The 15,390-nt window shown below is 49.3% G+C and overlaps 1 protein-coding gene across 2 annotated transcripts in view; it reads right to left on the bottom strand.

The window, feature by feature from the left end:
- Positions 1–15,390, bottom strand: part of LOC126259446 (uncharacterized) — a 369,777-nt gene that overhangs the window by 19,365 nt on the left and 335,022 nt on the right. For both annotated transcript variants that reach the window (XM_049956263.1, XM_049956264.1), the window contains exon 3: positions 3,291–3,697. In XM_049956263.1, coding sequence (XP_049812220.1) covers positions 3,291–3,697 — 407 coding nt within the window. The remainder of the gene's footprint in view (positions 1–3,290; positions 3,698–15,390) is intronic.

The following is a 15,390-nucleotide window of genomic DNA, read 5'->3' as shown; positions in this document are numbered from 1 at the left end:
GCGCGTTTCGTCACGTTAATTAAGGGTAGTTTGGTTACGGTGATAACCATGAAACTTCAGAGGCAGATGCTACAAAACGTCATGAAGTTAACACATTACTCCCTTCCAGTTTGCGAAATGACGAAAACGAGAAACACCGGAGGAATTGAGCTCATATGGAGGCTTTACAACAGTCGTTCATGGCACGCACCATTCGCTAACGGAAGAACAAAAAAAAGGAGTGTGTAATGTCAGTGGTACACCTAAAGTCACTCACACCAGGTGACTTGAGAAGAAAGGTCAGCAGACCATATGTTAGTGGGTATTTTAACAGCCCACTGGTCGCTTAGGAGCGCTGGAGATAGTGTGGAAATGGTACCAGGAGGCCGTATTGCTATACTACTGATAGCTCACGGCAGTGAACTAGTGTGTAAACGCCAGTCGGTTGCATGGAATGAGCTCAGTAAGATGAGTCGACGCAGGGGCACGACACAATGGCGGAAAGGAGCTACTGTGAATGTATGTACCTGGGGCACACCGTGAAGAAAGTTGCCCGATTCATTGGCGTACTGACGCAGACTACCCTACAAAAGGTGTAATACTGAACCAATGCTACAAGGCGCAGATACAGTGGTCGCAAAAAGATCCTAACCAACGGGGAGCAGAGAATACGGTCACACCTTGTCAAACAAAATCTAATTCAAACTCAGTAGGAAATGTCCGCTTTCAGTGAATGCAGGGCAGTCAACCACTTTCCGATAGACATATGGGAGTCGGATACCTCCTAAGAGGCAAGTTCTCACAGCGACACGCAAAGTTACACCTCTTCAGTGGGATCAACAATACAAACTTCTCAGCAGCTGAGTGGAGGCGTGTAGTGTACCCTGGGGAGTCGTAATTTGGGCTCTTGCCAAATCAGATGCCAGGGTGAGAGTCATTCGAAGAATCTTAAGGAAATGTAATACGTCCACTAGAAAATGGCTTACAAGCCATTTTTTCGTCGGATTCTTATTGTTCATCAGCCTGGGACCCTTTACAACTACATCTACATAGATACTCCGCAAGCCACCACACGGTGCATGATGTATTGTACCTTGTATCACTAGGAGTCATTTCCTTTCTATTTCCACTCGTAATGGAGCGAGGGAAAAATGTCTGTCTACATGCCTCTGCACCAGCCTTAATTTCTTTTATCTCGACTTCACGGCCCTTGCGCGAAATGGCAGCAGTAGAATCATGCTGCAGTCAGCTGCAAATTACTTCTCTAAATTTTCAGCAGTGTTTCGCGGAAGCAACTTTGCCTCTCACCTTCCCCCTCCCCCACCCCCAGAGATTCCCATCTGAGTTCACGAAGCATCTCCATAATACTCTCATGTTGATCGAACCTACCGGCAACAAATCTAGCAGTATGTCTCTGAATTGCTTCGATGTCTTCCTTTAATCGACCTGGTTGGGGATCCAAATACCTTATCAGTACTGAAGAGTGGTTCGCAGCAGTGATCAAACTCCAGTGTCGGTCGTTACAGGAGAGGTATTGTGTATCACTGAGAGGGTTACTGACGAAATTACGAGAAGAAGAGTTGTGTAACTTAATTCCTCCCACAGACGTCTCACGAAATGGTCATGGCCATTAAATCAAATTAGAGATCATGTGGAAGTTTATAGGCAAGGTTTCTTCCCTCGCACCGTTCACGAATGGAACAGAGAAGGGGAAAAATGATAGTGGTATGAGAGGTACCCTCTGCCACACGCAGTAAGGTTGCTTGTGGAATACAGGTGTAGATGTTTAAGGGGCAGTCAAACGAAAACCTAACAGCCGCCACTATGGGAAATATCACTATATGCATTAAGACATTTACCCCACTGGGAGACGAGAAGATCAGTTCCTGTTTCATAGAATGCGTTCGGCTGCTGACAGATCCGCAAGAAGACCCACTCTTGCACTTCCTCGACTGACAAACCGACGTCCTTGCATGTCTCTCTGCAGGTCGCCCAAGATGTGAAACACCCGTGATGACATTACTTTTGAATACATTGTGGGAGTAAACAGTGATCAAAGTGTTACAAATTTTTACTATCAAAAACAGAAGGAGGTCCTTACCCATTGGGCTGAAGACCACAGTAGTGGTCGAAACCGGTCACCGTAATAAATAAATTGTGATCAAGACTGTTTTTTGATAATAAATACCCATGATAGTTCTGGGCCATACAGAGGTGGTTGCAGTGTTTCGAACTATATCATTCTTCCGGCAGTGTGATTCCGTCCAACAGCATTCCAAAAGCCTGAGGGAGAGTGGTACAACTACGAATGTAACATCCCACAACATCTCCGCCAAATTAATTCAAAGATGTTCACACAAATTCTGGTAATGTCATGATAACCACCTCCTTCCACTGCATGGGCCCTCTGCTCATCGAGTTCCTCAAGTGTGGAAGTACAATCGATGCACAGCGCTATGAAGAAACCTGTGACGTGCCATGAAATAAATTTGGTGTATAACTTCATACCCAACAGTAAGGAGTGGCCGGCTACAGAGTGATGCAGCAACTATCGTTGTAGGAAGACTGGTCAGGAGTAGAACTCATTAGCAAACAAGATAACACAACAAACAGAAGATTTACTTTTATTTCTCCAAACGATGAAACTTATTATAAATGATTCCGCAAGAAATGGAGTTGAGCTCTCTGTGCAACAAGAAAGAGGCTCACTGCACTACATCATGAACTATGGTGTCAGAATAGCGACTACGGTGTGTTTGGATAGCTTCATGTAGCGAGAGGCTCCAAGCGCGAGTGTGCTGAGTGGTTGCCTTCATCCATCCTGTATCATGGTGGCAGAGGCCGATCGCAGTCCAGAGCCACTGGAGGCATGGCTCAGTGGGTGAGCACCATTGGTTAGGTCTGAAACCACACGACTGCTGGCGGTATCTGATTGAAACGTATAATTCCATTGCCAAACTAAAGACACCTGAGGGCTGGTATCGATAAATGACACCACAGTAAAAATACCCAGGAATGCTGTCGGATGGAATCATCTGGTTTAACAATAACGACCGTTCCACACTGCTAATCGGATGAAGGCTACACTTCACCGATTTGGTTGGAAGACACTGCAAAAGTCTCTGTACAGCCTGGGTTTTCACCATGTGGTTTTCTCATCATTGGCGATCTGATGAAAGCGGAGTTTAGCCTGCAGTGTATCGAAGGTGTAACCCATGCCAAAGCTGTTTTGTGGTCGTTTTCGTACCTTTACTATGACTCATTTAGGTTCTCAACGTAGCTGATGTATGGAAGAATGATGAGAGGCATACCTGGAGCTGGGCGAAGACTGACCCGTCGACGACGAGCATGCGCCCGTAGGGCAGCAGAATGATGGTGGGCGTGGCGACCATGCCCTGGTCGACGCTGAGCGCGAGGTCCGAGGGCGAGGCGGCCTCGAGGTCTGCGCGGCAGCCGCAGCAGGCACAGCAGGCGGCGGCGCAGCGGCGGCGGCAGAAGGCGCGGCAGCAGGGCGCGCCCCAGCAGCAGTAGGCCACGATGAAGCACAGCACGGCCACCATGACGAGCAGCGCGGCCAGGCCCTGGCTCTGCTGGCTGGGCACCGCGGCGCTGGCGCCCGCCCCCGCCGCCGCCGCGCTGTGGCTGCTGGCGCCGCCAGCGCTCGTCGCCGCCGCCGCTGCCGCCACGCCAGACCCGCTCCCGGCGCTCATCTTGCCCGCTGCAACACCGACCATCATCTCTGGATCTGCATCACGTCGCTAGACAGCAGCAATACCACGTAATTTAAAAACTAAACTTACAATTCATACAACTCTCCGTTTTACTGGTTGAAACAGTGTTATTCGTAAAGGAGACCCAACACAAATAATTTTTATTTCACGATCACCTGACATCGACTGGAGGAGTGACGTTTCTGTGGACAGGAGGGTTCCGTGGTGTTATGCAGATACAAAAATGGTGACGGAGGATTTTCTTCCACATTAATTTTTTTCTTACTGATCATTTTTACCACCATGGATCTGGCATTTTCACAATGTTGGCAGGAAAATTTGCGCTTCCAGAAGCTACAGGAACTGCTGCAGGAGTATATGCAGGAGCTGCTCAAAATGAATGGGAAATTTATCTGTTCTGTCGCACTAGTGGTGGACCAAGTGCCTGCAGGAAAGCCTTCTGCCCTGACACCACTGGTTTCGACGAGTATACAGAAAAATAGGAGAATAAGCTGTCCAGGTGTTTATAACACTGTCATGTAAGGCGTATCATTGATCCGGATGGTATGGCCACCTTGTTATTGACCACCGGTGTAGGCTTGATTGAAATCTAACATTTTAAGACCTCTACCGAGCTCAGGAAATTTAACTTTGAGAAGCTCCATTGTTGCTCAGTTATCCTGGACATGAAACGTATGTTGTGGTGGCATAGTGCAGTTTTATCAGCATCACAAGCGCTCCAATCAGTTAACTGTGGCCTCTATTCCTGACCTGCTAGGTCTCTCTCACAAGTATGTGAGTGTTCACTACGCGCTACACTTATTTGGACTCACTATCTAGGGACGGGTTCATCCAATTAGCATCATACCCTGACGACCCAAACAGGGCATTGCCCTTGTCCGACCCTTCCTTAGCCGAAGTTCCTCAGATTGCTGAGTCACTATCTTACAGCAGTGGCAGGGGACGTACTTCTCAACAACTGGCAGGTGGCAAAATTAGATTTGTGCAGTAAATAGCTCTCAGTGTACCGAGAGGTGAGCCAGGAGACCTTGTCTTCCACTGAGCCAAGCGATGACGCCATTTACGACTAGTACGGTGATGCCACGGCGCTGCACACCTTCGCCCAAGCCGCGCTTGGCAGATATTTTAAGTAACAATTATTATCCCTATTCACGACCTTTTTCGGGCTCTCAGTGTTATTCTACCGCAACTGTTTCTCTTCAATGGGAAGTCGGTGGTCCTGCTCTGATTGTCATTCGGTGAATATTAAATAGGACTGCCTGTACATACACTCCTGGAAATGGAAAAAAGAACACATTGACACCGGTGTGTCAGACCCACCATACTTGCTCCGGACACTGCGAGAGGGCTGTACAAGCAATGATCACACGCACGGCACAGCGGACACACCAGGAACCGCGGTGTTGGCCGTCGAATGGCGCTAGCTGCGCAGCATTTGCGCACCGCCGCCGTCAGTGTCAGCCAGTTTGCCGTGGCATACGGAGCTCCACCGCAGTCTTTAACACTGGTAGCATGCCGCGACAGCGTGGACGTGAACCGTATGTGCAGTTGACGGACTTTGAGCGAGGGCGTATAGTGGGCATGCGGGAGGCCGGGTGGACGTACCGCCGAATTGCTCAACACGTGGGGCGTGAGGTCTCCACAGTACATCGATGTTGTCGCCAGTGGTCGGCGGAAGGTGCACGTGCCCGTCGACCTGGGACCGGACCGCAGCGACGCACGGATGCACGCCAAGACCGTAGGATCCTACGCAGTGCCGTAGGGGACCGCACCGCCACTTCCCAGCAAATTAGGGACACTGTTGCTCCTGGGGTATCGGCGAGGACCATTCGCAACCGTCTCCATGAAGCTGGGCTACGGTCCCGCTCACCGTTAGGCCGTCTTCCGCTCACGCCCCAACATCGTGCAGCCCGCCTCCAGTGGTGTCGCGACAGGCGTGAATGGAGGGACGAATGGAGACGTGTCGTCTTCAGCGATGAGAGTCGCTTCTGCCTTGGTGCCAATGATGGTCGTATGCGTGTTTGGCGCCGTGCAGGTGAGCGCCACAATCAGGACTGCATACGACCGAGGCACACAGGGCCAACACCCGGCATCATGGTGTGGGGAGCGATCTCCTACACTGGCCGTACACCACTGGTGATCGTCGAGGGGACACTGAATAGTGCACGGTACATCCAAACCGTCGTCGAACCCATCGTTCTACCATTCCTAGACCGGCAAGGGAACTTGCTGTTCCAACAGGACAATGCACGTCCGCATGTATCCCGTGCCACCCAACGTGCTCTAGAAGGTGTAAGTCAACTACCCTGGCCAGCAAGATCTCCGGATCTGTCCCCCATTGAGCATGTTTGGGACTGGATGAAGCGTCGTCTCACGCGGTCTGCACGTCCAGCACGAACGCTGGTCCAACTGAGGCGCCAGGTGGAAATGGCATGGCAAGCCGTTCCACAGGACTACATCCAGCATCTCTACGATCGTCTCCATGGGAGAATAGCAGCCTGCATTGCTGCGAAAGGTGGATATACACTGTACTAGTGCCGACATTGTGCATGCTCTGTTGCCTGTGTCTATGTGCCTGTGGTTCTGTCAGTGTGATCATGTGATGTATCTGACCCCAGGAATGTGTCAAAGTTTCCCCTTCCTGGGACAATGAATTCACGGTGTTCTTATTTCAATTTCCAGGAGTGTAGATGCCTGGTGTGGGTTATTCCAAAAAGTATGTAATTTGTCATCAGTTTATGACAGTTGGTGATCGTCTGAGGCCCTATAGTTTTCCCTGGGCTCTGAGGCTCTCTCTAACACCCCAAAATACAGAAAAGATGAGACGGAGGGCCAGACAGCTGCTGCTAGACCGTTAATGGCCACTAAAAATAGAGAGACACTCAATACAGAGCCCTGTGGGACTTGCAATGGTCGCCTAGTCGTAGATATTGCTAATTGCTATAATCCCACTATTTCACTCCAATTTACGGAGCTTGTTAGCACTTTATGTTAGGTTGGCGCCATTACAATGCATTGTAGTAATCGCTGCTGCTTGCTGGATCGCTGCTGTGTCTCGATGCTGATGCTGGCTCTAAATCTGGTTGTCTAGGGTAAAAACATGAGGTCCCGTGTTTTTTATGTGCTTTTGATGATAAAGAACGAGCGAAACCAACAAATATGTAAACATCAAATATTTATTACTCTGGTGGCCATCTTAATTCCACTGTCCACCAAAGACCATGACAACACAAAGTAGTACTTCCTTTACATATTCTTTGCATTGTTTATCCACCTCAAACAATTACACAGAAACACACTTTACCAAAGTGACATTCCGACTGCCTCCCCGACCCTTCTTGCTGCTTGTATTTATAACATTGTCAAAGAACTACTAAAAAGATATAGTTTATAAGTCACATGTACAACTGTTATCATAATTTGTGCAGATAAGTTATTAATTTGCATCGAGTGACATAATTTAACATGTTATTAAAATGACATTTGTTGACTTGACAATAATTCTTTGTTACAAAAAGACCGGTTTTTAGAAGTTTGTCAATTGACTTCTCTAATTTGCATAAATAATTAAGTAACATGAATTATTAAGAATTACATTGGTTTTCGTCTAAAATAGGATTGATTACATGAATACCGAGTGAAAACGCTCCTAGTGAACAAATAGGTTTCACTGGGTGATTTTTATTTAAGGAGATCCAAAATACCTAAGTTGGTCACTATTTTTCGTACTTCATATTAATTATTTAAGATGAACTTAGTGTTTTTTACATGATGACATTTGCTGTATAAGTGATCAAGTGATATTAACTTTTGTGTGGGTCAGTTATTTAGTAAAATTTAGTGGGTTGACTGTTTATGAAGACATGTTGTGCAATCATTGTTAACATACACAATAACTTTTCTATAATCATAAATACTCGTTAAACTGGTTGAATTTGGAGGGTATCGCATACTTCATTAAAGTAAAGCCTTTAATATGTTCCGTTACAGACTCCATTCTCCTGGATATGCATGAAACTATGGGAGTCACCAACTTGGACACGGAAAGTAAGGAGCGACAGGAAGTTATGGATAAAAATCAGGAATGGTCCCTGGAGACACCACTCATACAATGTGGCAAGGATATGTTGCCAAGTCGTGTGGTATGCTTTACGTAAGTCAAAAAAGACGGCAATCAGGTGTTGCCGTCTGGAGAAGGCTGTTCGAATGGCAGACTCAATGGACACAAGATTATCAGTGGTAGAGCGACCCTTGTGGAAGCCGCCCTGACAGAGCCAGCAAGCCACGTGACTCCAGGACCCAACCCAACCGCCGACGTACCATACATTCCAGCAGCTTACAAAGAACGTTGATGAGGCTGATGGGCCGATAGCTATCCACATCAAGCGGATTTTTAACGGGTCTGAGCATCGGAATGGTGGTGCTCTCCTGCCGTTGCGATGGAGAGACGCCATCGCACCAGATCCGGTTGAAGATGACAGATGTCGCTTGTTGTCAGATGAGAGATGTTTAATCATATGGCTGTGAATGCGATCAGGCCCAGAAGCTGTATGGGGGCAATGTGCAAGGGCACTGAGGAACTCCCACTCTGTAAATGGGGCGTTATAGGATTCACTGCAGCGTGTAGTGAATGAGAGGGATGTTCCCTTCCAGCAGCCATTTGAGGGTGCGAAATGCTGGGGGGTAATTCTCCGACGCAAAGGCTCGAGCAAAGTGCTCGGCAATCGCGTTTGCGTCAGTACATAACTCGCCATTTATGGTAACACCGGGGACAGCAGTTGGGGCCTGGTACCCGAAAAGACGTTTGATCTTTGCCCAGGCTTGTGAAGGTGACTTGTTGCACCCAATGGTGGTGACATATCTCTCCCAACACTCCTCCTTCAGTTTGATAAGGTGGCGAACACGGGCACGGAGCCGTTTAAAGGCAGCTCCAGGGAAGGATGCCGCGTCTGCCGCTGTAGAGCTCGCCGACGCTCCTTAATTGCTTCAGCGGCTTCCGGTGACCTGGCTTACGCCTCTGGCACCCTAAAGAGAGAGGGATCGCGTTTTCTGCCGCAGAAACAATTGTGCTAGTCACCTGCTCAGCCATCACATCGATGTTACCGTGTGGGGGAGATTCAGCAGTGACAGCAGGTGATAGTCCCCCAGTCCGCCTTGTTCAAAGCCCATCTCAGCAAGCGTCCGTGTGCCTGGCGCTGGGGCAGTGACAGGAAGATGGTGGAAGTGGTCACTACCACACAGGTTGTCATGTGCTCTCCATTGGATAAATAGGAGAAGTCCTGGGCTGCAAATTGATAAAATAGTGGCCGAGTAACTACCATGAGCTACACGGAAATGAGTGGCGGCCCCAGTATTTAAGAGGCAGAGGTCGAATTGCGACAGTAAAGTTTCGACATCTCTGCCTCAGTCAGTAAGCACGGTGTCACCCCACAAGGGGTTATGGGCATTAAAATTCCCCAAAAGTAGGAAAGATTTAGGGAGTTGATCAATCAGTGCAGCTAATACATTCAGGAGTACTGCACCATCTGGAGGAAGATATGCATTGCAGACAGTTATTTCCTGCGTCGTCATTCTGACAGCCACAGCTTCAAGAGGGGTTTGAAGGGGCACATGTTCACGACAGACCAAGTTTAGGACATAAACGCAAACTCCACTTGACACTCGATTATAGTCGCTACGGTTCCTGTAATATCTCTCATAGCCGTGGAGGACAGGGGTCCGTATTGCTGGGAGCCAGGTTTCCTGGAGGGCAATGCAGATAGCAGGTGTAAAGCTTAACAATTGCCTTAGCTCAGCCAGGCGGTGGAAAAAACCGCCGCAATTCCAATGTAGGATGACATTGTGAGACTGGGAAGGCATGGAACATTCAATGAGGCAGTTTACACCGCAGTCACCTGATGCCACCGATTTATTGCCTGAGCAGTCTATATCCATTGTGTCAGCAGGCGCCAGAATCTCCACCCCATCGTCAGCTGCAGAGCTTGTATGTAGCGGTGGTGTGTGTGCCTTCATCTTAGGGGTTTTCTTTTTGGAATTCTCTCGCTGCTCCTTGGGTTTCCCTGGCTGGGAGGACTTCACTGGCTCAGTCTCCAGGACTGAGGATGAGCGTGAAGCCCTACGATACCAGCTGCTTTTGGGCTCTTCAGCCACTGGCAGGTGTCATGTTTCCCAGTAGAAGGAACCTGGAAAGGGAGTGACCCAAGGGACCCCTTCCTAGCGAGAGAAGCCGAAGAATTACGCTTCTCCGGCTTAGAAGTGGGGACAGACGTTCCCGATGGCTGGGGGGTTGTTGCTCCCGAAGTAGCTGGTGCAGGAGCAACAGGGAGGGAAATGCCCACCATCACTGGTTCATGTCAGTTAATGCGTGCAGTCTGAAGGAAGGTTAGCATGGGCACCAGCCACAGGACCTCCTGGATTCGTTGCATCACACATTACTTTGTCTACAATGTCGTGGGCTGCCGCTTTTTCCTGTGGGGCTCCCACTGGGACCCAGTTTGTGGCCTGCAGCAGGGGTGGCTGTCAGGTGTCGTGGTGGGCATGAAAGGTTGGCATTTGTTTGTCGCCGATGTCGGTACGGAGCAGCTGACCCGTCATTGATATCGTTTCCTTGCTTGACCCTTTGTACCTGCGACGCTGCCATCTCCACACTAGCTTTCTGGCGGAACTAGCTGAGTCGTCATTGCCAGTTTTGGTGGTAGGTGCATGCTGGGAAATCACGCGCTATCTCCAGTTTTGCAACGGTGGTCGAGGCAGAAAGGAGGCCATTTTTGGCCCTACGTGGCCTTCTCGGGAAGGGAGTGATTTAGTATCAAGCCAGCGGATATATATACACAGAGCTGGCGTGGGTCTCACTGCAAAGTAGTGCTTGAAAGCTATCACGAACGGCCCCCACATCACCTGTCATATGAACAGAACTGCTGACCCAGGTATTTCTTTGTTGGTGGCTGTAGGTTGGACCAGTCAGTTCTTTTACTGAGATTGAATAACGTGGACTTGGCTTTAGCATCGCACCAGGCTCTTGGTTTTGTGACGTCGAGTTTTCCTTTTACAGTGTCCAGCGCCCTGACTCCCGGGTCGAGCACCCACAATCAGCCTGATTAGTGACGTTTGTGGCGAATGCATAGTTTTGCAGCGTTGTCACGCCTGTGCAGATACAAATCCTAGTTAAGACAGGTGAGAAGAAACTATTACATTCGGCTAATTTGATTAGTAAGTCTGTTACTTATCATAAAAGGGTTTATCTGGGTTAAGTTATTTTAAACGCACACTTCCACTCCGCTAGTCACGGATTGGCTGTCGTTTTATGGCTGTAGCTCCAAAACGGTGGGTTTCCCACTGATGGTTACTTGAAAAATTTTGTTGCATTCGACGTGCCTTACCATGCTCTCCATCATCATCAGGTAGGTATTCATGCCTCCTGTGACATCTTTCGGAGCATTTAAAGTGATGTTTCGAAAATTTATGCAATTCTTCGTTGCTCTTAACTACGTTGAGCCACTTGAGACTTAGTTATCCCCCACAACGAGTTATCACGCGTGATAAGGTTCGGACTTCGTTGTAGCCGCATCAATGGAGCTGGATATGTCGCCCAATCCAGCGCCCTTGAAACTGTTCAACAAGAAACTCACGCACCTGAATTACAAAGTATATCCTGCTGTAATCACTCATGAACCACGATTCCTTTATCTTCGAGCTGAGGCTGAGGATTAACCACGTTTACAACATGTTCTGTCGACACAAGAATTTGCATTTACATAACCATACAAAAAGACGACCCGTAGGGCGACTTAGTGACGTCTTGGCCCACATCTTAACGTGGACAGGTTCTCTTTTCAAACCTTGCACATAATGAAATTTTTCTTAAATCAGAAAACCAGGTCCCTCCTGCGTGAACTGTGATATCTCTCACATTCCTCAGAAAATAACACTCTTGAGCGAGACACTTCGTTTGGAAATTGTGCCAACGAAGTACGGCATGTTGAAACGGCTGTTTCTTGTCGTCGCCAGGTACATTATTTATTAACATTGGTCTAAATCCTTCCGTTTCCAAATCTTTTTTATTGAGGTCATGCAGTGTTGGCAGCGGTACTTTAAGCTCAACAACTCTGTTGATGTGTTTCATTGGAGACTGCTTAGTTGACTGAGCAGATGCGGCATACGTTTCGTGTTTTTTTACGTCCACTATGCGGCCTCTCTTTTGTTTTGTGGATTTAGGGCGCACAACGTCAACGGTCATCAGCGCCCTGACTACTTTAGGAATGCACCGCGAGTCACAAGTTTAAAACAGCAACGAAACGTAAAACACGATGAAAGACATACTGACAGGCATAGGATTAAAAAAAAAACAGCATAATCAAATGTCCTTTGAGAGGGTTGTCAAATTGATAAAATGAAGAACGCGAGCAGCTGCTCGTGGGGCATCCGCTAAAATGGCTTCTACAGTACATGGCAGGCCAAGATCGAGACGCAGGGTGTTAAAATCCGGACACGACGTTAAAATGCGGCGGACCGTCAGCAATTGCCCACATGGGCAGAACGGCGCCGGCGCAGCCGTCAGCAGATGGCGATGGCTGACCCGGCAGTGGCCAATTCGCAACCGGGCCAAAACTACCTCCTCCCGCCGAGAAGGGCGTGAGGAGGACGTCCAAACCACGGGAAGAGCTTTCAAGGCCCGAAGCTTGTTGTCTGGAAGTGCAGCCCAATCGGCATGCCACAGCGATACAATGCGCTGACAAATTACCCTGCTACAATCTGACGAAGGGACACAACAAGAAGCTGTCCGAGGCTGGAGGACCGCAGCCTTGGCCGCGGCATCTGCAGCTTCGTTCCCAGGGATACCGACATGGCCAGGAACCCACATAAAGCTAACCGGAGAACCGACGTCCACCAGCTGCTGAAGAGAGCGTTGGATCCAGTGCACGAAAGGGTGAACCGGGTACGGATCACCGAGGCTCTGGATAGCGCTCAGGGAATCGGAGCAGATAACATATGCAGAATGTCGGTGGCGGCAGATGTAAAGGACAGCCTGGTAGAGGGCAAAGAGCTCAGCTGTGAAGACCGAACAATGGCCATGGAGCCGATATTGGAAACTTTGTGCCCCGACAATAAAAGAACACCCAACCCCGTCATTGGTCTTAGAGCCATCTGTATAAATGAAGGTCATATTAATGAACTTCGAACGAAGTTCGACAAAACGGGAGTGGTAGACTGAACCGGGGGTAACCTCCTTCGGGAGCGAGCAGAGGTCAAGGTGGACGCGAACCTGTGCCTGGAGCCAAGGTGGCGTGTGGCTCTCGCCCACTCGAAAGGTGGCAGGGAGTGAAAAATTAAGGTGTTGAAGGAGGCGACGAAAGCGAACTCCAGGGGGTAGCAGGGCGGAGACATACAACCTGTATTGACTGTCGAGAGAGTCATCAAAAAAGGAACGATAAGACGGGTGGTCGGGCATTGCCAGTAGCCGACAGGCATACCGACAAAGCAGTATATCGCGCCGGTAGGTGAGTGGCAACTCACCAGCGTCAGCATGAAGACTCTCGACGGGACTAGTATAAAACGCTCCGATCGCAAGTCGTAAACCCCGATGTTGTATGGAGTTGAGGCGGCGTAAGATGGATGGCCGTGCAGAGGAGTATACGAAGCTCCCATAATCCAGCTTGGAGCGGACGATCGACCGATATAGGCGAGGTAGGACGGTTCGATCCACTCCCCACGACATACCACTGAGAACACGGAGGACATTGAGGGAACGGGTACAACGGGCAGCCAAATAAGACACATGTGGAGACCAACTAAGTTTCCTGTCAAATGTAAGACCTAAAAATTTTGTCGTCTACACGAATGGGAGAGCAACGGGACCGAGTCGTAAAGACGGTGGGAGAAACTCTTTGTAGCGCCAGAAGTTAATACAGACCGTCTTCTCGGCAGAAAAACGGAAGCCATTGGCGACACTCCAGGAGTAAAGACAGTCAAGAGAACGCTGAAGACAGCGCTCCAGGAAACACGTACGCTGCGCGCTGCAATAGATGGTAAAATCGTCCACGAAAAGAGAGCCTGATACATCAGCTGGGAGGCAATCCATTATTGGATTGATCGCTATGGCGAAGAGAGCGATGCTCAAAACTGAGCCCTGTGGCACCCCATTCTCCTGGCGAAAGGTGTGACAGGACAGAACCCACACGTACCCTGAACTGTCGATCCATTAAAAAGGAACGAATAAAAAGAGGGAGGTGACCGCGAAGGCCCCATGTATGCATGGTGCGGAGAATGCCCGCCCTCCAACAGGTGTCGTAAGCCTTCTCCAAATCAAAGAACACAGCCGCGGTCGGGCGCTTCCGCAAGAAGTTATTCATAATGAAGGTCGACAAGGTAACCAGATGGTCAACAGCAGACCGGCGCCTACGAAATCCACATTGTACATTGGTAAGGAGGCGTCGAGACTCGAGCAGCCAAACCAATCGAGAGTTAACCATTCGCTCCATCACTTTACAGACACAGCTGGTAAGCGAGATGGGTCGATAACTGGAAGGCAAGTGCTTGTCCTTCCCCGGCTTAGGAATCGGGACAACAATAGACTCGCGCCAGCATGCGGGAACATGTCCCTCAATCCAGATGCGATTGTAAGTACGAAGAAGAAAACCTTTACCCGCAGGAGAAAGGTTCTTCAGCATCTGAATATGAATAGAATCAGGCCCTGGAGCGGAGGACCGTGATCGGCCAAGTGCGTTTTCGAGTTCCCGCATGGTGAATGGGGCATTATAACTTTCACGATTCGAGGAGCGGAAGTTAGGTGGCCTAGCCTCCTCTGCCTGTTTGCGGGGGAGGAAGGCAGGGTTGTAACGAGCGGAGCTCGAAACCTCTGCAAAAAAGCGGCCGAAGGCATTGGAGACAGCCTCAGGGGCCACAAGGACGTCATTCGCGACCGTCAAGCCAGAAACTGGTGAGTGGACCTTAGTGCCAGATAGCCGGCGCAGACTACCCCAGACAACAGAAGGAGTAGTAAAACTGTTGAAGGTGCTTGTGAAAGCAGCCCAGCTGGCTTTCTTGCTTTCTTTAATAATACGACGACACTGCACGTAATCGTTTATAATTGATACAATTCGCCACTTTAGGGTGGCGTTTAAAGGTGCGTAAAGCACGTCGACGAGCACGTAAAGCGTCTCTACATGCTGCGGTCCACCAGGGGACCGGTACGCGACGTGGAGAAGAAGTAGGGTGAGGGATGGAATATTCAGCAGCAGTGAGAATGACTTCCGTGAGGTGTGCGACCTGACTATCGCAGCTTGGGAATGTTTGATCCTGAAAGGTCGCCCTGGAAGAGAAGAGCCCCCAGTCTGCTTTGGAGATGTTCCAACTAGATGAGCACGGAGAGGGGGTATGCTGCAGGAGATGGATAACACACGGGAAGTGGTCGCTCGAATATGTATCAGAAAGCGCATACCACTCGAACCGGCGTGCAAGTTGGGGAGTACATATAGAGAGATCTAAATGGGAATAGGTGTGAGATGTGTCCGAAAGAAAAGTAGGGGCGCCAGTATTGAGGCAGACAAGATTGAGCTGGTTGAAAAGGTCTGCTAACAGGGAGCCCCTCGGGCAGGATGCTGGAGAGCCCCAAAGGGGATGGTGGGCATTGAAGTCTCTAGTTAACAAAAATAGTGCAGGTAGCTGAGCAATAAGTTGCATC

Source organism: Schistocerca nitens, chromosome 5 (genome assembly GCF_023898315.1).
Source record: "Schistocerca nitens isolate TAMUIC-IGC-003100 chromosome 5, iqSchNite1.1, whole genome shotgun sequence".
NCBI lineage: Eukaryota > Metazoa > Arthropoda > Insecta > Orthoptera > Acrididae > Schistocerca > Schistocerca nitens.
This window is presented reverse-complemented; position numbering and strand designations above follow the sequence as displayed.